The sequence below is a fragment of the Haliotis rubra genome, unplaced genomic scaffold (genome assembly GCF_003918875.1).
Source record: "Haliotis rubra isolate DU_JTF1 unplaced genomic scaffold, ASM391887v1 Scf678, whole genome shotgun sequence".
Lineage (NCBI taxonomy): Eukaryota > Metazoa > Mollusca > Gastropoda > Lepetellida > Haliotidae > Haliotis > Haliotis rubra.
In genome coordinates this window covers 275,347-298,539 of record NW_025767388.1, presented here as the reverse complement: position 1 = coordinate 298,539, position 23,193 = coordinate 275,347, and the positions used below count along the sequence as shown (strand labels likewise).

Below are 23,193 nucleotides of genomic sequence, written 5' to 3'. Positions count from 1 at the left end.
AAAGCCAATGAGGAAGGTACCCATTACTGAGCGCCATTCGGGCGAAGCATCGAGACAGGACAATGTCTCTATTTCCAGGAATAGATAACTCTGACTGAATTTAGACACTCGAACAGAGTAGCCAAGTTGCACAAAACCCATCAAGGTCCATTTCGTAATAGCTGCGATTTCAGCCAATCACCATAAACCTTCCCAAAGACGTACTAAAGTGACGTCATCAAAGACCCGAACGTACTCACAGACTGGGCTACTATCTATAAAGCTTGTGCGTTGCTATCAACGCATCCGGCATCTTGGCTTTTCATTTCATGAGACTGGGTTTCTGTCTTGACGTTTTGTTCGCATGCCCTGTGTGATTATAAGCAAGCACATTGATGTTTTTTGTTGTTAGTTCTTTAATGCCCCACTCAGCGGTATTCCAGCTGTAAAACGGCGGTCTGGAGATACCCGCGTCTGAATCAAACCATTTAGTGATTGACATCACGAGCATCGAAGTAAGCTACTGGGATACGGCGACGTGCAGCGCCCAAGTCAGCTAGCGTGATCACACGATTCCCTTTTATCATATTTGACAAGGATGGGTTGCTGAATACCAGTTCTAATATTTTTAAGGGACAACTTCCGATATTGTTTATTGTATTATGTGGAGTAATGCGAGAAATATTTCTATATGTTGTGGGCGATGGGGTAGTCTAGTGGTGAAAGCGTTCACTCGTCATGCAGAAGGACCGGGTTCGATTCCCCACATGCTTAACAATGTGTGAAACCCATTTCTGGTGTCCCTCGCCGTGATAGTGCTGGAATATTGATAAACGCGGCGTAAAACCCAACTCACTCACTCACTCACCACATGTAGTAAAGATGGGCCGTAAGATGCTTGGCGCCACCAACCCAATCGACTCCATATTACTAAGGAAACACACGCAGCGCTTGTGAGTTTGTTCATAATTGTTCACCCTGCAGTGAATGGGTACCCGGTCGGATGCCTCACAGTCAGCTAGGGTTAACGGGGTAATAATCTCTCAACGCTTTGACCGTGCACAAGTGTGTGGATACAGGCGCTTTATAAATACCCATTATTATTATTATTACTGTTATTATAACATCTTCCAATCGGGAGGAGTTGTACTCACATATCCAGCTATATTTGTAATTTTTTATATCATCTCTGCGGCAATATGCACCGGCCAACATCTCCACGGTTTGTTTATTTGATTTCGTTTATTTAAAAAACAACACAACAACTACTACACTTACAAACTTTCACCATGCTCTAGTATAAATGTTCTAACGATAATGCTCTTACGGCGGCTCTTGTCAATAAAATATAAGAATTGGCCCACAAGAAACATGTCTTTGGATTGGATTCATATATTGGGGGGTTCTTACAAGGAAGCCTCTACCACCTGACATAGTTCGATGGCGGTTTCCATGAGAACGCCCACAGGCGCGTGAAATATTAACACACAAATCCTAAATCTTCACGATCCGGTTATCCAAGCCATCTGTAACTTTCTGAAACTGTTTTCTGCGCTGTGATTCATGACTATCGCAATTACTGAAAAGTTTTTAATTTCGATTTTAATTTCAGTTTTAAATTTAAACTACGTAATGATGTGCGTCGTATTGCCTCGATAACCTTTCGGAGTGGCAGTAAGACGGAAACCTACGTCGTGCCAGGACAGGACCTTCGGATCAATATCTTCATTATGTACAAGTGTATATACAGAGCCACGCCCCTAGCAACCGTCTCGTCGTCAAACAGTGTTCTTGTTTGTAGAAATGTTTGAACACTGTTCAATTTTATCCTTATAACTTACCCGATCGTGTCATACATAATGACACTGGCGGGTGCACGACTGGTTTCTTCTCCCCACAGCGCATACGTTCTCCACAAAAGTCGCCACATAAAAGAACATTGTTTAACAATGCTGTAATAATCGATCCGGCGATGGACGGAATAAGTATGCCGTATAAACCTATATCCACTATACGTACAAACCGATTTTTATTTATTTGTTCAATCGGTTACACAACGAAAAGTAAAGGTTCTTCTGTGTGACCTGTCAATAAAACGTCTAGTCCATGTTCTTTGTTCTTTCTATCGTCCATGTTCTTTGTTCTTTCTATCATAAGGCTGTTCGATCCAATACACAGACTTCGCGTATACAGATTGCAGTTCAAATGCTGGGTTGTTTGTCGTCGAAGCCTCTTTGCAGAAAAGCAATTTTCTAGCAATTTTGTTTTCTTCATGTTATTGAAAGTGTTAGTATGACCCGATGCCATTAAAATCATGTGTTTGTACTAATGTTTTTATTATGGTTGTTGTATAGCAACAGTTGCCTTGCCGCTAGAACAGAATACCCTAATTCCAACAAATGTCTGGTAGTGTAAAGTGTATTTGGCAGAATAATTCTTGTGTCGGGAGTAATCAATTGTATTCAGTTGTTGGTGAATATTTGTATCAAGACTGGCGCTGTAGTCATCATTTCATGATCATATATGGCGGCGTGGCAAAAAGATCTACTACTACTACTACTGATCCGTGAAGATCCGGGTAAGAATGAATCTCCTCCTCCTCCTACTACTACTACTACTACTACTACTACTACTACTACTACTACTACTACTACTACTACTACTACTACTACTACTGACCCGTGAAGGTCCGGGTAAAAATGAATCTTCAGTAACCCATGCTTGTCGTAAGAGGCGACTAACGGGATCGGTTGGTCAGGCTCGTTGACTTGGTTGACACATGTCATCGGTTCCCAATAGCGCAGATCGATGCTCATGCTGTTGATCACTGGATTGTCTGGTCCAGACTCGATTATTTACAGACCACCGCCATATAGCTGGAATATTGCTGAGTGCGCCATAAAACTAAACTAACTCACTCACTCACTACCACCACTACTACTACTACAACGTGGTTAATGCCTAGTGGTTAAAGCGTTCGCTCGTCACGTCGAAGACCCGGGTTCGATTCCCCACATGAGTACAATGTGTGAAGCTCATTTCTGGTGTCCCCCGCCGCGATGTTGCTGGAATATTTCTGCTTGTTCTTCTATGAGTACCGCAATTATAATAAAATTAATTCATATTTTTATTACGAGTGCAACAAAAACGCCACCGCCGGGAAAACCAACAATAAATGTAGATGCCACCATATCCTCACCCCCTTCCCTGAATCACTTATTTATCTATTATGATGGGAGGGCGTGGTTTGATTAAAGCTGAGGCTCTGCATGAAAGAGTTTTATTGTGCCTATTTTGCACACACACGCATTTGTCTGATGATTTTCTTATCAGGCATGCCACAAAGCATGGCTGGGCCAAGACGTTCCACAGTTCTCGTGAAGGATGTGGTACACAATCTGAACATCAGTGTTGGTTTTGATGAAGATTCAGTAATAGTAGTAGAGAAATGAGTGTCAACCAAGCGAAGTGCCATGTATAATGAGCACAGACTCGGGTTTTCTTGTTGCTGAGTGAGTGAGTGAGTGAGTTTAGTTTTACGCCGCTCTCAGCGATATTCCAGCTATATGGCGGCAGTCTGTAAATAATGGGGTCTTGACCAAACAATCCAGTGATCAACATTATGAGCACGGATCTACGCGGAGAAGGTCAATCCTGCTTGGACGTTTCCTTGATGTCAGTTGGCCCGAAAAATGAAACAAAAGGCTTTCTGTTTGCTGCTCAGGACCACTTACTTCCATCTGGTAATCGTCAATGTGTGATTGTGCGTTCAAATATAAATATGAAATGTAAATTATGTAGTGAATTTAATGACACTGTCTAACACCTTGGATAAAACGAATTAATTTTTTTATTTCACTGAATTTCATGTCCCTTTTGTCAGGAAATATGCGGACCTCGCTTATGAAATCTCACTTTTGCATCTCAAGGACCAGGTTGTCTGACTCCCCATTGTTCTTGGTGCCTTAGGTTTGGTAAATCTTAATCTCTTGACCGACCTTAGGAGAGTACCCGTATTTGCTGCCAGAAACACAGCCCTTATGACATTCTGGGTAATTCTGAAGCCTGCAGTGTTGAGAAGTCGACACGTTCTAAAAGTTCCTGCTGGGTTGGACTTAGACTAAGGCTTAGTCTCTGAATATATATAATTTTGATAGTAACAAACAAGCCCATTTAAATTGAAAAGGAGCCCTAGGGAGACCAGAGATGAACCTGGGGAAATCTAGACTTGCTTCGTTTAGGGCTTTAGCACTACAGGGAAGGCTAGGCTGTAGGGAAAATGATGTGGTTCAGGGACTGTGAGACACACTAGGTTGGACTAGGCAGCGCTTCCTGGGAGAAGTCCCTTTCGCTAGCTGGGCTGCATGCAGAAGAGACAATGGCCCTGAGCTGATGCTGAACCAGTCTTACTATGCCAGGTTCAGCCGACCTCTTTCTACTGCATTTGTTTTATATCAATCTTTCGGTAATTATATGATTAATGATGTCTGTAGTATATATTTCGTAGTTAAAAATGTATTTGTTATTTTTTTTAAAGAGAATTATTTCATATAGAAATTGTACCAGTGATTGGCATTTCCAGAAATTCTAGGACAAAGTATAAAATCTCTCGCCAGACAGGCCTAGTTTACCTATCTGACTTAATTGATTTTACCTGAGCTACCCGCCATTGTGCAGTGTTCAGTGTTGTCTGACGGGCGTTAGGTAAACATTGCCGTATGATTTATCGACAACGCAAGGAGATAGATAGGCGTCTTAACCATACGGGGACAGTCTATAGCGGGTATCACGAATAACATCATAGTGCTGTAGGGGTGCGCTAAATGTCTGTCTGGGTGGATTGGTAGATGAGTGTGGTGGGGTGTACTCCAACCTAATGCATACGTGTTGTTGTACGTGTGTGTGATGGGTGGGGTGGTAGTGATGTACTTGGGGTTAGGGGGAGGTGGGGTGTCTTTTCACGGGGATATCAGAGATTAGGGTAAGGTATTTCATCTTAGTCAAGTGTTTGTTTGTTTGTTGTTTAACGTCACACTCAGCAATATTCCAGCAATATCACGACAGGGGACACCTAAAATGGGCTTCACACATTGTACCCATGTGGGGAATCGAACCCGGATCTTCAGCGTGACGAGCGAACGTTTTAACCTCTAGGCTACCCCACCGCCCCTCAGTGATCTACAGCTTGAGCATCGTTTAGACAACTGGGATACGATGACATGTGGTCAACCATGTCAGCGAGACTGACCACCTGATCCGATAGTCGCCTCTTACGACAAGAGGTTACTGAAAACCCGGACCTTTACAGGTACTTAAACGATTGACCAGCCCCCAATTTTTTGCAATCATTCTGAACATCATAAACATCCTATATTGACATGTACATATATACAGGATTCCGCGTACACCTGGCTGTTCCTCTCTTTGCAGTCCTCCCTCGTAGCAAATAGTCAACTGTGTCAAATTTAATGATAGTCTGTTAAACAACTATTATTTTTTCGGGGGCATAAATTCTGCGAAAAAATCACAGAGTTGGTCTGATGTTTCATTGAGTATTATATGTTTAGTAGTTTTCGAGTTAGATTGCAATTCATCGGTCTGCTTTTGAGCCAAGCAGACTATAAACGCACACCCTTTTCCAAAACGAAAAAACAAGAAACGAACACACTATTCTCTCTTCCTTTTCTCGTATAACAAATATAGACGTTAGTCGATGGCAACATTACATATAACTGTAAGGTTTTGGCAAATACAATCTCTCTCATTTAAATAAGATAACTCCCTCTCTCTCTCTCTCTCTCTCTCTCTCTCAATCTCTCGTATAGGGTAGTCACACAATGCTTGTGACGTCACAATAAAAAAAGAAGAAGAAATATTTACGTTGTATTTTTTAAAATAACCCCCAAACACCATGTGCGTACGTCAGTATACTATAAGTCCATCATACAGACAAAATTCAAGTCCTTCCCGTGGCCCTGAGCATGTATAAGTGAAAATGTGCCACGGCAAGTCTCATTTTAATCTCAAGGCCAGGAACAACAAAGACCACTTATAAAACAGGCATTCTCGAATTTCCGTTTGTAAATGAGTTATTAAAGCGGGAAGAACGGTCATCGCGATAACATCTTTATTATCAAAAACATCAAGGAAAATGTATCAATGAACTCCACGTTCCAGCGTGGTCTGATCGTAAATTATTCAGCGTGGATATCGCTGTCAGGGTGACACGGGTCGCGCACTATCGCTCACTGGTGATTAAAAAACGTCCCGCACAGCTGTTCCCTGTAAGTAGAATGAAATATATTAATTACAAATTATTTTGTTATGTAGGCCATGAGAATATCGTTATTTCACCCAGTTTCAGATCACGAGCAGTCAGCTGTAAACTCGCATCTACGTTGTTGCTTCACATCTAACTGTTTTGCAAACCATTGTAAATGGTTGCGCGTTCGGTTCTATGATCATAACTCTCGCCATTGAAACAAAACACATCACCATCAAGGTTGAGGTTTATCTGCTCTATAAATATTATTATTGTTAGGATTATTGTCATCAAATCCTCACCGGTTAACACATGTCATCGTGTCCCATTTGCGTAGATCGATGCTTATGATATTGATCACTGGATTGTCTGGTCCAGACTCGATTATTTACAGACCGCCGTCATAAAGCTGGAATAATGCTGAGTGCGGCGTAAAACTAAACTCACTCACTTGCTCAATCGCCTCCGAAGACGTCGTCATCATTGTCATAGTCGTCGTTGTCGTCGTCGTCATCGCAGTAATAGTAGTGGTAGTGGTATCATTATCATTGCTGTTTTGTGGTATTATTTTGATTATCATCTGATTAGATACTAACAGCATTAGGAGGACAGTCAGCGACAGTTCGTCATGTAAGCCAGCATGATCATCCAACTCCCGGTCTAGTGGTTCATCATCATCATCATCATCATCATCATCATCACAGTTGAAGTTCACCTGCTGAACAATTATGATCATTATTATTAGTGTCATCAAAATAATCACCGCAGCCGTCGTCGTCTTCATCTTCATCGTCATAGTGATAGTGGTATCATCATCATCATCATCATTATTATTATTATTGTTGTTGTTTTTAATTATCTTACAGGATATTAACAGTGTTTGGGGAACAGTCGACGAAAGACGCCGTTAAAATTCCTCGTCACCCAACATAACCATCCAACTTGTGGCATACTGGTTCGGTTGGCCTGACTCGCCGTTAATGAGATCAATAACGGTATTTATGTCAACAAATATATACTAATCGATGCCCTGGTTCCAGTTTCTAGTTTTGTGTTTGTGCTGGGTGACATTTGCTAATTTGAAACTATAGATGAACATATTGAATAATAAATGTGAATCTGTAACACGACGTGCTACCATTTTATTGATATTCAGTTTTCATTCCTACTGTGCTGTGAAATCTGTGTGTGTGTGTGTGTGTGTGTGTGTGTCTGTGTGTGTCGGGGAGACAGGGGGAGAGAGAAAGGGAGAGCTATTTTATTTAAATGACAGAAAATGACAATCTATTTCACGCATGAAAGCATGGGATACGAGGGATATATAAATGAATAAATAAATAAATAAATAAATAAATAAATAAATAAATAAATAAAACAAATAAATAAATATATAAATAAGCAAATAAATAAATAAATAAAAACAAACAAACAAACAAACAAATAAATAAATATATAGAGAGAGAGTGAGAGAGAGAGAGAGAGAGAGAGAGAGAGAGAGAGAGAGAGAGAGAGTGAGCGTACGCACAGAAGTTCACTTATTTACCAAGATTGTCGACCACCAAATCGACAGCTGTTTTGATATTCAGAAATTTAATCGAAATGCATGACATTATTCACTTTTAAAGAACACAGTTCAATTATGCATACTGATTGTTCCCGAAGGTACTGGAGCCTGTGCTTTTCATTTTTCAATCAATAGATGTATTTTATTCATGTGCACCCAAACTGTTTGTGGGAACGAGTTATCGGAATTAAATAATTATACCCTTTCGAACTTTCAAATTCAGCAAAACGATTCTACCTCTTCTGAATGAGTCACGTAAATGTATAGGTTAAATAGTATCATTATTTCTACACCTTCATAAGTTCCTAAAGATCGGCCAACTCACCACTGCGAAATTCTTACCGCATGTGGGAAGACTGGCGTTTTTACCCGGCTACGGAGAGCGCACGTCAAAGCGGTCAGTGATGCACGACTCAGTCAGGCTTGTGTCTCAGAGTATCGTGTCACGAAGTGCATGAGAAAATGTCACCAAGGCGTCACCTTGATGATTCACTTTAACATTAGATATATAAGACGAATCAATTATTGAATGACATTCTTTAATACAAATATCTTCGTATGCCTAGATTTACTGACCCCAGTGGTCTCATTATTGAGTGAGTGAGTGAATGGATTTAGTTTTACGCTTTTTAGCATATTCCAGCAATATCACGACGGGTGATACCAGATGGGCTTCACACAATATACCCATGAGGCTATTCGAACCCGGGTATTCGACGTGACGAGCGAACGCTTTAATACAAGGCTACCCCACAGCACCTCTGAGTATAGAAGCTTGGGGCATTTCAGACTGATTGGTTCAGCTGACGTGGCGCGCTGTGCGTCTGGAACAGACAAACCCGAGACTCGCAATAATCTTTAATCTTTAATCTTTAATCTTTCACCCTCTCAGTTGGGTCAGGCTGACAATGTCTCTCAATCCATCCAATCCAGTCAATCCACTTTCGATTCTCCATAACGCAGCACCCACAACAAACTGTCGCGGGTATTTGATTTAAACTGAACGTTGCATCTGCATCTAAGCATATCGATGAAGAGTGAGTGAGTGAGTTTAGTTGTACGCCGCTTTTAGCAATATTCCAACAATATCACGCCATGCGGCACCAGAAATGACCAGAGATCGAACCCGAGTGCTCGGCGCCAAGAGCGAACGCTTTAACCACTAAGCTACCTCGCCAAACCCCGTGGTAAGACGACTCAGGTGAACAAATCTTTATTTCTTGTAGCGTTTCTTCGCTGCTTACAAGCATGGATAAATCACACATGTGTCAAATCAAACAGTCCTCTCCTTTCTGTATCACCCTCTGAGTCATTCATAATTCAACACAATTCCAACCAAGTCTCGCATCATCCGCCAAGGTAAAGAAATTTGTTGAGATTTTCATTTGTATTGGGCGAGGAATGTGAGCGTGAATAGGTATTTTTTAGATGCATTTGTTTATTACAAACGTAAGCCCTTATACGTCTAGAAACTGAATGGCAGACTTTACAAGTCAAAGGCCACTTTGTGTCACAGTTTTCGCTATCTTACCAAGCTGTTTCACGCTCATTATGTCAGTGAGCTGCACGCAGTAACCTTTAAACATGGCAGCGTCTACGTAAATCCAAAACAATTTCATGTATCTTATTACGAATTTTGTGACGAATGATTTATTACAGAATATAACCTATATATCTCCAAAAAATTAAATAATGCCTTATGCCCGAACTACATCTAGCCTACCTCGGTGGCGAGTAAGACAATTCAACTATTCAATCAATACACACTAACTAGAATATTTGCCTTTCTCTCTCTCTGAACGAGAGAAAGAGAGAGAAAGAAAGAAAGAGAGAGAGAGAGAGGGGGTCGGGACAGCCTTGAATGAATGCTGTTTTACGCTTATACATATAGAGCCTTGTGTATTATACATAACACCCTCCTCCCCCTCTTCCACCCTCCACCCACTCCTCTCTCTCCCCCACTCTGAAGCAGATACTCCACCCTTCTCCTCTCCCCACCTCTCAAGCAGATACTCCCCACCCCTTCTCCCACCCTCTCAAAAGATGCTCCCCCACCCCCTTCTCCCTCGCTCCAATATTCCAGTAATTATTTGCTGAGAGCGCAGCTATATATGCTATATATTAACTAATAATACCCCTTGTGTGATGGCCCAGGGTAAATCTGTGGTGATTCTAAACTTGCTACATTGTGGAACATAACAGTGTAACATTGTATGGTTCAGAGACAGGGAGACAGACTATTGCCTGTTTGCATGTTTCACATTCCCCACGCGCAACAGCACGTGCGTGCGACAGACACGATGTAATAATGTAAGTAAGACTAGCTGCATGGGTTATTTCTTTCGGTCTATGGAGAGATGTGGGTGAGCGTCGTCTCAGCTGGAACGACGATTCCTGCAGACAGTCCAGATTAACGAGGTGTCCTCTATTCCGGACACTACTACGCAGAGACTTACACAATACAGCTGTTCTCTCGCATGCTCCCGAATATGGCACCTGGCAATAGAAAAACGCACGAGTGGCACGTGCACTATGTAAACAGCACCGCATAAACAGGTTCCCATGACGTCATCTTGGATTGGCGGTTACTGATCATCCTACCTTACACTGAATCTGACGGAATGTGACGGAATCTGACGGAGATTGCAAACCCCTCGTCAGCTTGCCGGTATAGATGAAGGGACCTTTCCGGTTACGGTGAAAATGGTGTAATAACTGACTTCAGTGTGCTTCTTTGTATTGTTGTTTAACGCTCCAATCTACAATATTCCAGCCATTTCCAGTCTGGACCAGGCAACTCAGTGGTTGACACCATGAGCATCGATTTGCAAAACTTGGACACGATGACATGTATCAACCATGTCAGCGAGCCTGACAACCCGATCCCGTCAGTCACCTGATACGATGGCGTAAAGGTTGTTGAGTTACTGAAGATCAATGTTAACCCGGATCTAGTCTGTCTCACAGTCCCTGAACCGCATTAATTTCCCTTCCGCCCAGCTTTCTGCAATACTAAAACTCTAAATGAAGCAACTCTAGATTTTAAATTTCAAATATCACTGTGGCCTTTTTTCAGTTTAAAACGAATTATGTATAAATTATGCATAATCTGAGACTACGCTTTAGTCTAACCCGGGCAAAGGGAAACAGAGACGACCACGGATTACTCCAGACCAATTTTAACCTGGATCTAGTCAGGATCGCAGCCCCTGAACTGCATTATCTCCCCTTCTGCCCACCCCTTTCTGTAATGCTAAACCCCAAACTGAAGCAAGTCTAGATTACCTCAGGTTCAGGTTTTGAATCTTGCATGTCACTGTGACTCATTTTCAATGGAAAAGGAATTATTTGTTGCAATCAAAATCATGAATATTCAGAGACTACGCTTTAGTCTAATCCGGGTCTTTCACGAGCAAAGAGAGACGAACAGGGGTAGTTGAAGAGACGAACAGGGGTAGTTGAAGACGTATTCCAGTCTTGATGGTCACGGAGATGTCAACAGTGACCATTCTTCATAATCGGGGTCACATTTCAAATTTCAAAACGTATTTTCTTTCGACATTATTATATTCGATCCAAACAACTTCCCTGATAGTAAATTTAAATTTACCAGATCAATGATCACATGATATTAAATTGACGCGAAACCACCAAGAACCACGTTGCAATATGGCAATTCAGATACCTGGGTGACTTACATATTTATGTCTATCACGCACGAACTGAGCTTATATTAAGCATTCTAACTATATATCCATATGCGACTGGAATATCTTATTATTACCATAAATATTCATGTAGCAGAGTGATGTGTTTTGCAGTTTGTGTAAGGCTACACCTGGCCAGGTACGATATGAGATGAGGTAGTTGAAATGCAGATGGTGAGCAGAACGAGGATGGGCGTTATATACAGGCATAATATATCGGCGCCATATGCCGCCATCAGCGTCACATACTCATTGTTTTGGACGCTGGGAATTCTACAGCAGAGTTGAGTTTGGTTGGGACTGTATATTATAGTTGTATGTTTTAAGGTCGCGATTCTAATTTGTCAAAAGAGACAGCGTGGGTAAAAAAACAAAACAAAACAAAAAAGAAAATCAAAGTAATAAATAACAACGAAACAACAACAATAAAAACCATAGAATCAGAGGTACAGAGTGTGTGAGTGAGTGAGTGCAGTGGGTTAACATCAACTGTATGACAATATTTTAAGGCATAAGTAATGCATGTTTTTTTGAAATATTTAATAATGAAAACACGTAGAATAAACATCTTTCCACCATAAAATATAAACACCAACATTTTAAAAATATTATTTTGCTAAAATATTTGATAGTCGTTATATAATTTGCAGCTGGTGTTGCCCATGTAACGAGCCTTTAACCGACGCCTTGGACGGCACGACCATCATGAGCATTGATCTGCGAAACGTGGACACGATGACAGGCAGCAACCACGTCAGCAAGCACGACAACATGATCCTGTCAGTCGCTTCATACGACATCGTAAAGGTTCTTGTGTTACTGAGGACCAATTCTAACCCGGATCTAGTCTGTTTTACAATCCATGAAGCGCAGGAACTTCCCTTCCGCCCTGCAATGCTGAAGCTCTCAATGAAGCAAGTCTACATTCCCCCAGGTTTAGGAGTTCCGAATCTCCCATCTGACTGGGTCTCCTTTTCGATTTAAATGGAACTATTTGTTTCTATCAAACTATTCTATATATTCAGAGACTAGGCGTTTGTCTCGACCACCCAGTCCCTATCAATCTGGACATCATCACACTGACAGTTTCTGTGTTATTGTGGTATTTGTTCGCTACTTCCCTCATGAAATTAATGCGTCACCAAAATAATGCGAGACTAGACCCATCGCCCTAAATTTTCATATAAATGCTAATCATCAAATGTGATCTCATGAACTAATATGCCGGCTAAAACCCATACAATAGAAACTTCGCTAACAACTCGGTCACTCACAATGCAGTGTATTCCCTGTGACGTCATATGACGTCATGTGACGTCACATGTGAAACACTAATAAGTATGTGATATATATGATATACCCTATGAAATATATGAAATATGACGATTTCTTGTGTGTTTCAGTTTTAGCAACACTCTAACATGGTTATACTTTCTTTTGCCCGGAAGTTTGGTATTGGCTGATTGCTGTTCGGCTGAATAGTAAGATTATAAGCTTTATCTGCTCAGCGTTGTGCAGAGTAAATTATAGATATGAAGGACTTAAATTACTCGACACTGTTTAACCTAGATCTCTTCCACGGCAGATGGATAAATTGGTCTTATTGGCACTGGTGTTTTGTGTAGATTAAGGGGGAATGGGGTTGGGTGTTGTGTTAATTTTATTGCTATTGTGTTGGGGTGTCGGAATCCGAAGCTAAGCATGGATACATGTGATGATATATTTTTCATTGCCTTTGTGTACGGCTTGTTGAATTAATAATGGAAAACATGTAGATTTAATTGTCATTCTTAGTGGGTGGCGGGGTCGAAGTAGAATTTGATTGACATTCAGTTGTCGTTAAATACAATTATTTAGTGTGTTATGTTAAATACTTTTGTGTGTTTTGCCATAATGCCTAATGATGCCTGGTTTGAAAGTCAGCAAGAAGGCACAGTTAATGTTTTGATCAAATAAACACTATCAAGTACTTTTTCTTTCGTGCGGTGCGATGTTTGAATTTTAAAACATTTCCAAATAGATAATACTGTTTTAGGTGTGACGTGTCGACTCATCGTTTCAGTTTTTCGACAACCCAGTTGCACTTTAAGCATCTATGTTGGCCAGAGAAGTCTCGGCCCTATATTGAGTGAGTATGGTTTTACGCCGCTTTCAACAGTATTCCAGGAATACCAGACATCACCTCTCACGTTGTACTCATGGGGGAATCGACCCCGGACTTCAGCGTGACGGGTGAACGCTTTCACCACTAAGCTATCCCACCGACCTTCATATGCTGAAAGTCGAACCGGGTTTCATTCTTAGTGAACCAACGTCTACCCGCCTGTCTACCTGCTACTGTCTCTCGTTGTTGTGGTGTCATCCCACAGAAGACACGATCGTCATTGCGAGTGATTCTCAACTGTCGCAATATACAATGAATACAAATTGCATGAATAATAGCGCGCATGTTGAAAACAAGTATGTTTATGTACAACGGAACCGCAAAACCACATGCCGTCATCCGCTCTTACTTTACATTACTTGTTGATAAATAGAGGAATATTTACCCCCAGACCGTGCCTTCCTAGTCAATGGCCAGTCCAATATCACGAATAACTCACTGAATGTGATATACACAAGATATCAACGTGATTGCCGTGATGTAAAAATAACAACTACCTGTTTTAACTTATATAAAATGCAGAGTCATTGGTAATAACCAAACGACAGGTGTAACCCGTTAAGATCCGGGTTAGAATTGATCTTCAGCAACCCATGCTTGTCGTAAGAGACAACTAACGGGGTCGGGTGGTCAGTAGTGTTGGGAATTGGTTAAAATCTCACAATTGATGATTGGTTCATTACAACCGATCAATCATCGAAAATAATTGGTTAGCGTCATTTATGAAATTTGTTAATGCACATAAAAATAAGGAAAAAACATGTAGTTCTTTTGGGCCTTTTTGGCAAAATTTCACATCTTCAAAGGATGACTAGTATGTTAGGAACATAAATTTCTTGGAGCCTTTAAGATAAATTCAATCATGACTTGAAACGAAATTGTAGTGCTTACAAAATGTAACAGACAAAACCAACCATGTGAAAAATATTGTTAATGAAGTGTTCCAAACTTGGTTGTGTTCGATTATGAGAAATTATGATCGATTGCTTGGTCATTTAGTCACTGCGACCAATCTTCGATTATTTCAATTAATCGGACCACCACTAGTGGTCAGGCTCGCTGATATGGTTGACACATGCCATCGTATCCCAAGTGTGTAGACCGTTGCTCATGATGTCAATCATTGGATTGTCTGGTGCCAGTACCTCATATCGCTTGAATAATGCCGAGTGCTACATTACAGAACAAACAAAGGCAACAATAGCAACCCGACTTAATGTAAATAAAATATTGCGCACCTACACACCAATTGTGCCACACCGCTGTGCACTATTACCCGTTGTACGTGAGGTTCGAAAGTAGCATTTTTCACTGATGAGATTAAACTCTAATTAACACAAATAATTTATTAAACACAAATTACTTAAATTATTAACACGTTGTCTCTCATCTCCCGACGTTGCATATGTGACCAAATGTCCGCACCGACAGTTATGAACAGTTAGCCCATACCTGACCGTTGGTATAAGCACATCAAAAGACGACTCATTAATACGTTATACCAGGCATATGTCATTTTAACACCGGTATTCACACCGGCGGCGGTGCCTTTGAAGTTTTGCTCCCCTGTTCAAGCTCCTTCATCAAAACGCGAGCACCTGTCTCCGTTGAGTAAAATGGCACTCCTCAGTGACTGTAATTTAATCTAATTGGAAGAAGGGGGACGGTCAATTAATGAGGAAGTTCAGAATTAATACGACTTTCCACGAAAACCTTCCAATGTATCGTCGCTTCAAGCAATCTAATTATTTCAATTTTTAGGAGGTATTTACTCATTTGATCATTAGCAAAATCCCAAAAGAATTTTCTTGCTAATTTTTTGCCCTTTTATAAACAGTCCCGCGTTGAAAACACTCTCGTCATATTTTGTATCAAAGATTGAAACAAAAATACTTGTTTTTACTGAAAAGTTGCATTTCCGTCTAGAATTATACACGGCATTGCTGATGAAGTCAGGAAAAGTTTTAATTAAATCATAAAGTACCAAAATTCGATAAAGGCTATTTTCATTTTTCAAGACTACCGTATTCCATCTTAGAGGAGTCTAATAGGAATCGTTTTTAACAATCCAATAATTTGATTTTACACTGGTCTAGGAACTGCATTCGAACCCGAAGCTACCGAGTCTAGTCGTAAAGCTACGAGGCGTAAACTCCGTGGCTCGGCGTAGGGGACAGTGGCATATTTGTCCGCAAACGTCCACGCACGCACGCATGCACGTACATACGTACGCACGGACGCACACACACACGCACATTTTCAGTTAATATTCTGTTGTTTGCTATTTTGGAATGTGTCAAATAGTTTTTGCCTCTTATATATGTGCAGGAATCTCGTTTACCCTAAAACGTACGTTTGTACAATGAACAAGGTCATAAAAATTGGGTTATGAAACTTGTTATTTATAGATTAGGATTTGATGATGACTGGCTGTTTCAAACAAGTGGTAATAAAGCAATATTTTTTGTTATGTCACGTCACCGCTCAATAGAAACAAAACAACATTTTACGAGTTTAGCGCTGAGATTTGGCTTATTACGCACACTTTAAAACATCTGTTTCATGTGGGAACTTTTTGAGTAGGGCTGCTGTAGATGCGTGACGACTCTGTCGCGATATTTAAATATTCCTCGCCAATTTAGAAAATATAAACTTCGTTGTAACTTAAACCACGGAAACGAGTAGCAATCTCAGGCAAGGGTATATAAAACCTATATTCCAAATATTTTCAAATATGAAGAGACTATCAACGTCAGCATATATAGCTGTATACTTGTTTCCCACCAACGCTATCAAAAACAAACACTCTTACTCGGATAACATGCGATTATATTTAAACTGCTTTTGTTAAAAGCTACATCAAAATACATCCGGTGTATGTGATTCTATTTGCACTTAAACTGTACCGCTATTGGTCCGTGGTCTACAAGCACCGAATTAAGTGTTGCCAAGAGGCACCAGGCTTGGGCAACTAAACTGTACCGCTATTTGGCCCGCGGTCTACAAGCACCGAATTAAGTGTTGCCAAGAGGCACCAGACTAGGACACCTAAACTGTACCGCTATTTGGCCCGCGGTCTACAAGCACCGAATTAAGTGTTGCCAAGAGGCACCAGACTAGGGCACCTAAACTGTACCGCTATTGGTCCCGTGGTCTACAAGCACCGAATTAAGTGTTGCCATGAGGCACCAGACTAGGGCACCTAAACTGTACCGCTATTTGGCCCGTGGTCTACAAGCACCGAATTAAGTGTTGCCATGAGGCACCAGACTAGGGCACCTAAACTGTACCGCTATTTGGCCCGTGGTCTACAAGCGCCGAATTAAATGTTGCCAAGAGGCACCAGACTAGGGCACCTAAACTGTACCGCTATTTGGCCCGTGGTCTACAAGCACCGAATTAAGTGTTGCCAAGAGGCACCAGACTAGGGCACCTAAACTGTACCGCTATTGGTCCCGTGGTCTACAAGCACCGAATTAAGTGTTGCCAAGAGGCACCAGACTAGGGCACCTAAACTGTACCGCTATTTGGCCCGTGGTCTACAAGCACCGAATTAAGTGTTGCCATGAGGCACCAGACTAGGGCACCTAAACTGTACCGCTATTTGGCCCGTGGTCTACAAGCACCGAATTAAGTGTTGCCAAGAGGCACCAGACTAGGGCACCTAAACTGTACCGCTATTTGGCCCGTGGTCTACAAGCACCGAATTAAGTGTTGCCAAGAGGCACCAGACTAGGGCACCTAAACTGTATCGCTATTTGGCCCGTGGTCTACAAGCACCGAATTAAGTGTTGCCAAGAGGCACCAGACTAGGACACCTAAACTGTACCCCTTTATATACTGAAAGGCACTTGGACTACAAGTACCGAATAAAGTGTAGCAAAGAGGCTACGTGCTAGTCCCCCACACAACCAACCAGTCCCCCACACAACCAAACAATCAACCAGTCCCCCACACAACCAACCACTCAACCAGTCCCTCACACAACCAACCAGTCCCCCACACAACCACACAACCAACCAGTCCCCCACACAACCAAACTATCAAACCAGTCCCCCACACAACCAACCACACAACCAGTCCCCCACACAACCAACCAGTCCCCCACACAACCAAACAACCAACCAGTCCCCCACACAACCGAAACATCCAACCGGCCAGATTAACCATACCCTCCATACAGACGGTCCCGAAGACTCACTTGTAACAAATTGAACTTTTCCCAAATGACAAACTCGTCATGCATTCCCGCAGCAAACAATCTTGACACAACCTACGAAAAACTAAGTCGACCAATCAAATTACATGGAGAACGCAATTTTCACCACAAGCACAACCGGACCAATTTGGTTCCGAAAAGCGATTACTTTGAATAATCACATTTTTCTAAACAGCTTCACCAATTTTCCCCACATTTTTCTTCTCCGCTACGAAAAAAAAATACGCACCTGTTTTCATCTGCGGGACTGGCCATGGAACCCGGATGAAATATTCATCCCATAGCCCACTTGCCATACGTTCTTAGGAAACTTCATTCCAACTAAGTACATTATACATAAACCGGCACACTTGTGCTTGCAATGTTAATTTAATTAGTTTTGAAACGGTATTAGCTAGATTAACCGGAGCAAGCTTCCAGTGAAAAGTCTTATCCTGTGCTGGGCCGATTCCCCTGAGCATCAATAATAAAAACTAATCAGAGGGGCGACACGCACACAGATCGCAGTCGGGGAGGGGGGATTGTTGGAGGGGTGTCCACATGTTGTCTTCGAATGTAAGTAGCGAGTGCCATGGTTGGCGCGGATATTTGGTGGTCAATGTACGACCACTAACAGACTGTGAAGGTATGGGATGGTGATGGTGAGATACACTGATTACATTGTACAGCACGGGACTTGGGGGTGACTGGGAGAGTTTAATTTTATGCCGCACTCGGCAATATTCCAGCTATATGGCGGCGGTCTTTAAATAATAGTCTGGACCAGACAATCCAGTGATCAACAGCATGAAAATCGATCTAGTCAATTGGGATACGATGACGACAAGCATGGGTTACTGAAAATCAATTCTAACCCGAATCTTCACCTAGCCTAGTGGTTAAAGCGTCTGTCGTTACGCCGAAGACCTGCGTTCGATTCCCCACATGGGAACAATGTGTGAAGCCAGCTTCTGGTGTTCCCCACCGTGATGTTGCTTGAATATTGCTAAAAGCGGCGTAAAACTACACTCCATACTGGGAAATGTAATCCTCAATATAACAAATGTTTGACCTCTTTCCAAATGACACTGCGTATTCATGACTTAGACCGGACAAGCCGGTGATTAACATCAGGAGCTGCGTCCCACGATGTCGAACCAACCACCAGGTGAAATCACCAGGTCAAGGCACGCGTGGTCAGATCGGAATGCCATTGCACCCTACGTGTCACTGGATTGCCTGGTCCTGGTTGTCATATAGCTGACCACTCACTCACTCACTCACTCACTCACACTCACTCACTCACTCACTCACTCACTCACCAGGTGTTGGGCTAATTAGTTGACAGTGACCCACACGCAAAGACAGGCTGACGGTCCAACGCACCTGTTTCACCACATTCCATTCAAATATCGAACAATTGTCAGTGTGAAAATGAAATATGGAGATTAAATTAAAAACCAGTTTCATTATTCAACTCCATAGTTATCTCCATTTCTTAATGAAAAGCTACTAAAAAAAATCTTAAAATGAATTGACTTGTCAATATTGACTTAACACTACATACATTTTGTTTTTATTTGGTAGATTGGTTTCATTGAGAAAAATCAATTCTTGTTTTCCAGCACAAATTAATTAATTATATTTGCCCCATCCGTTCATGTAAATAAGATATGTTTGAACTTAACGATCAGATATCTATATCTGAGTTCTTCAAATACATGGTGGAGCTTTGCTCCAAGCCTTTGAAACTTTCATTATATTGTCAATAGTGAGTGTTTTTGAGAAAGTTGACATTTCTAATATTTCACGGAAAAGGTTAAAAGTTGACACCCAGTTGGAAGAGATGATGTACACATAGATGAAGAACATAAAAACAACCACTATTATATTTTTAATATTTTCACATTATCGATAAACAGTGAATACAGAGTTTTATGTATTAATTTGCAAAGCTGCAATTTTCCCCATGTTTACAATCTATTCGCTCAAAACAGTCTTCAACGGCAAAGAAAGTTGTAACCACTGTCGTGGTGGCAGTGGGGTAGGCTAGTGGTTAAAGCGTTCGCTCGTCAAAGCGGCGTAAAACCATACGCACTCACTCACTTTCTCCATGTTTGCAATCTATTGCTCTAATACAGTGTTCGAGAGGGTCCAATCGTCCTGATGCATTTTCCTGTACATGAAATACAGGTGTGAAGTTATAGTCCGGTCTCCTGGAAACAAACCCCGGACAGCCGAGGATGGTTTTGTTTTCTAGATGGGTTCAATGTATTTCAAGTCGAGAATGGTACGTGAATAACTGGGTTAAAATTAGCCTTCGGGAAACTGTGTCTTCAAATGCCAAGAAGACTGAGTGAGTTGAGTTTTACGCCGCTTTTAGCAATATTCTTGCAATATTCTAGCAATATCAAGGCGGGGGACACCAGAGATGGGTGTCACATTTTGTACCCATGTGGGGAGTCACAGTAACCAGGGTCTTCGGCCTGACGAGCGCCGCCCTCTTCAACTGCCAAGATGAGGATCGGATGGCAAGAGTCAAGGGCTTGGTTCGTATGTGTCAAATGCGTTCATGTTCATAGGTTGTCTGGTCATCAGTGTACAGACGTTGTATAGTCCAACGTGAGCATTGCTTACAAGCAACTCGATAATGTCCCGCGGCTGTAGCAGGATCCGCTAATTACTGGTTAGTTTGAAATAGTATAAGAAGATATGTTTATGTGTAGGTGCACTGTATTTTCTTCTGCTTTCTGTCATTTTATTTAGTTCCATGACTTGTGGCTTCCGGGGTTAAAGGTCAACCAGTTTGAGACTTGTCCGCCTTGCGTTCGTTCGGTATTGTCGTTTGAATGTTGCTGTATCAGGTTTGAGAACAAGGAACAAAATGTTTTACTTAAACAATGTTTAAGGTCTACAACGTTCTGGCAACTTTGAGAAGTCTATTTAGATGTATTGTACAATCAGACATTGGCCTTGAATATGGTCTTGTAGAAAGTCTGTTTTACATGTATTGTACAAGCAGGCTTGTATTTAGCCTTGTATTTTGCCTTGTGTTTGGCCTTGTGTTTAGCCTTGTGTTTGGCCTTCTGTTGAGCCTTGTGTTTGGCCTTGTGTTTGGCCTTCTGTTGAGCCTTGTGTTGAGCCTTGTGTTTGGCCTTCTGTTGAGCCCTGTGTTTGGCCTTGTGTTGAGCCTTGTGTTTGGCCTTGTGTTGAGCCTTGTGTTGAGCCTTGTGTTGAGCCTTGTGTTTGGCCTTGTGTTTAGCCTTGTGTTTGGCCTTCTGTTGAGCCTTGTGTTGAGCCTTGTGTTGAGCCTTGTGTTTGGCCTTGTGTTGAGCCCTGTGTTTGGCCTTGTGTTTGGCCTTGTGTTGAGCCCTGTGTTTGGCCTTCTGTTGAGCCTTGTGTTGAGCCTTGTGTTGAGCCTTGTGTTTGGCCTTGTGTTGAGCCCTGTGTTTGGCCTTGTGTTTGGCCTTGTGTTGAGCCCTGTGTTTGCCCATGTGTTGAGCCCTGTGTTTGGCCTTGTGTTTTTGGCCTTGTGTTGAGCCCTGTGTTTGGCCTTGTGTTGAGCCTTGTGTTTGGCCTTGTGTTTGGCCTTGTGTTGAGCCTTCTGTTGAGCCTTGTGTTGAGCCTTGTGTTTGGCCTTGTGTTGAGCCTTGTGTTTGGCCTTGTGTTGAGCCTTCTGTTGAGCCTTGTGTTGAGCCTTGTGTTTGGCCTTGTGTTGAGCCCTGTGTTTGGCCTTGTGTTTGGCCTTGTGTTGAGCCTTCTGTTGAGCCTTGTGTTGAGCCTTGTGTTTGGCCTTGTGTTGAGCCTTGTGTTTGGCCTTGTGTTTGGCCTTGTGTTGAGCCTTGTGTTTGCCCATGTGTTGAGCCTTGTGTTTGCCCATGTGTTGAGCCTTGTGTTTGGCCTTGTGTTGAGCCTTGTGTTTGGCCTTGTGTTGAGCCTTGTGTTTGGCCTTGTGTTTGCCCATGTGTTTGGCCTTGTGTTTGGCCTTGTGTTTGCCCATGTGTTGAGCCTTGTGTTTGCCCATGTGTTTGGCCTTGTGTTTGGCCTTGTGTTTGGCCCATGTGTTTTTGGCCTCCATTTTGGCCTGGAGTTTGATTTTGGTTCTTATGATTTGTAAAATTTATTTGACATTGAACCGATATCCCGGTACACGTATGAAATGTCGGCCAAAGCGACCTGAATCGAACTCACTCGTTCATCTGGAGAACAGTGAAATTATTAATGCCAGAGGTAATCGTGAATGTGACAAGTTCCACAATTCAAATCTGAAGCTTTTACCAATCAACAATGCGCACGCACAGATATGTGTCAACCAATTAAATCTATCGCAGAATTGAAACGAAATATCAGTTTATACGTAGAAATGTTTAAATTTGTACACCTTATCTGCATTAGTAATAAATGCACTTCGAAAATGAGAAAGTTCGTTTGCAATCGATTCCAACATGAAGTAGGTTTACTAAGATAATGACGCCACTTTCTGTATCTGTTTTATATTGAATCTATTAACAGCCACTGTCTCAAGAACCAGGGCAGTCATGTACTAGTGACCTTTTGTCCTTGAGGGCGTGTTTCCTCCCAAGCGCAAATCCCTTGTGTTAGTTTCGCGTGTTTTGGTCTATGCTGGGGGTTAATTAACAAGCCGATTTTGATTGAGAATCATTAATAATGCAAAGACGGGAGATAAGAGGACAATGTTGGGGCGAGCAGGGAGTGTCTGTTGTGTTTTGCCAGTTCAAGGCAATGCAGGCCATATGTCGCTAAAGAAAAGGTACACCATACGCGCGGACCTCGGAGGAAACTGCCAACGAATTTGAACCAATCGAATTGATCAATGAAGCATTCGGCGCACCATTCCGACATCCGGGCTTTGTTTGCGCATACAATAGACCACAATAAAACACCAATGGAGATAAATTATTGATAGTAATTTCTCAGCACTAAATACAAATACACTTGGGCGAAACCGCCCCCTAATTTTGTACGTTTTGGAAATTGATTCTATTTCATGAACCATATTTTCGAGGTGCCGTTAAGGCAATCGCCATATACATAAAGAAGACAACAGACAGTGTTCCGAATCATGTCGATGTACTATGCTCAATCAATTTTGTAAAAGCATCGAGAGGGTTGAGATTTGTGAATTATTTCCCTTAGTTTGCGATTCTATTGATTGTCCCACATGAAGAGAAAATTACAGGGATATAGCAAGGTGGGTTTATCACTGATGCTAATCAGCATAACTCGTGATCATGTAGAGTCGTGCCGGACGGGAGTATTGTAGCAGGCACGATATTTCGTGACCATCATAACATTAAT

General features: G+C 41.8%; 1 protein-coding gene across 1 annotated transcript; it reads left to right on the top strand.

Annotated features, from left to right (window-relative positions):
- The first annotated feature begins 12,217 nt into the window (after positions 1-12,217).
- On the top strand, positions 12,218-21,991 carry LOC124257955. The gene is made up of 3 exons (XM_046692018.1): positions 12,218-12,291; positions 20,945-21,334; positions 21,439-21,991. Exons 1-3 carry the CDS (start codon positions 12,218-12,220, stop codon positions 21,989-21,991), a joined length of 1,017 nt encoding a protein of 338 aa, XP_046547974.1.
- Positions 21,992-23,193: the final 1,202 nt, after the last annotated feature.

What these genes read in the sequence shown, in the direction of transcription:
- LOC124257955 (XM_046692018.1), top strand. Translation starts at nt 12,218, where the DNA reads ATGAGCATTGATCTGCGAAACGTGGACACGATGACAGGCAGCAACCAC. An exon ending in AAGCACGACAACATGATCCT is followed by an intron (nt 12,292 to 20,944) that starts GTCAGTCGCTTC and finishes CCTTGTGTTTAG; the next exon opens with CCTTGTGTTTGGCCTTCTGT. An exon ending in AGCCCTGTGTTTGGCCTTGT is followed by an intron (nt 21,335 to 21,438) that starts GTTTGGCCTTGT and finishes CCTTGTGTTGAG; the next exon opens with CCTTGTGTTTGGCCTTGTGT.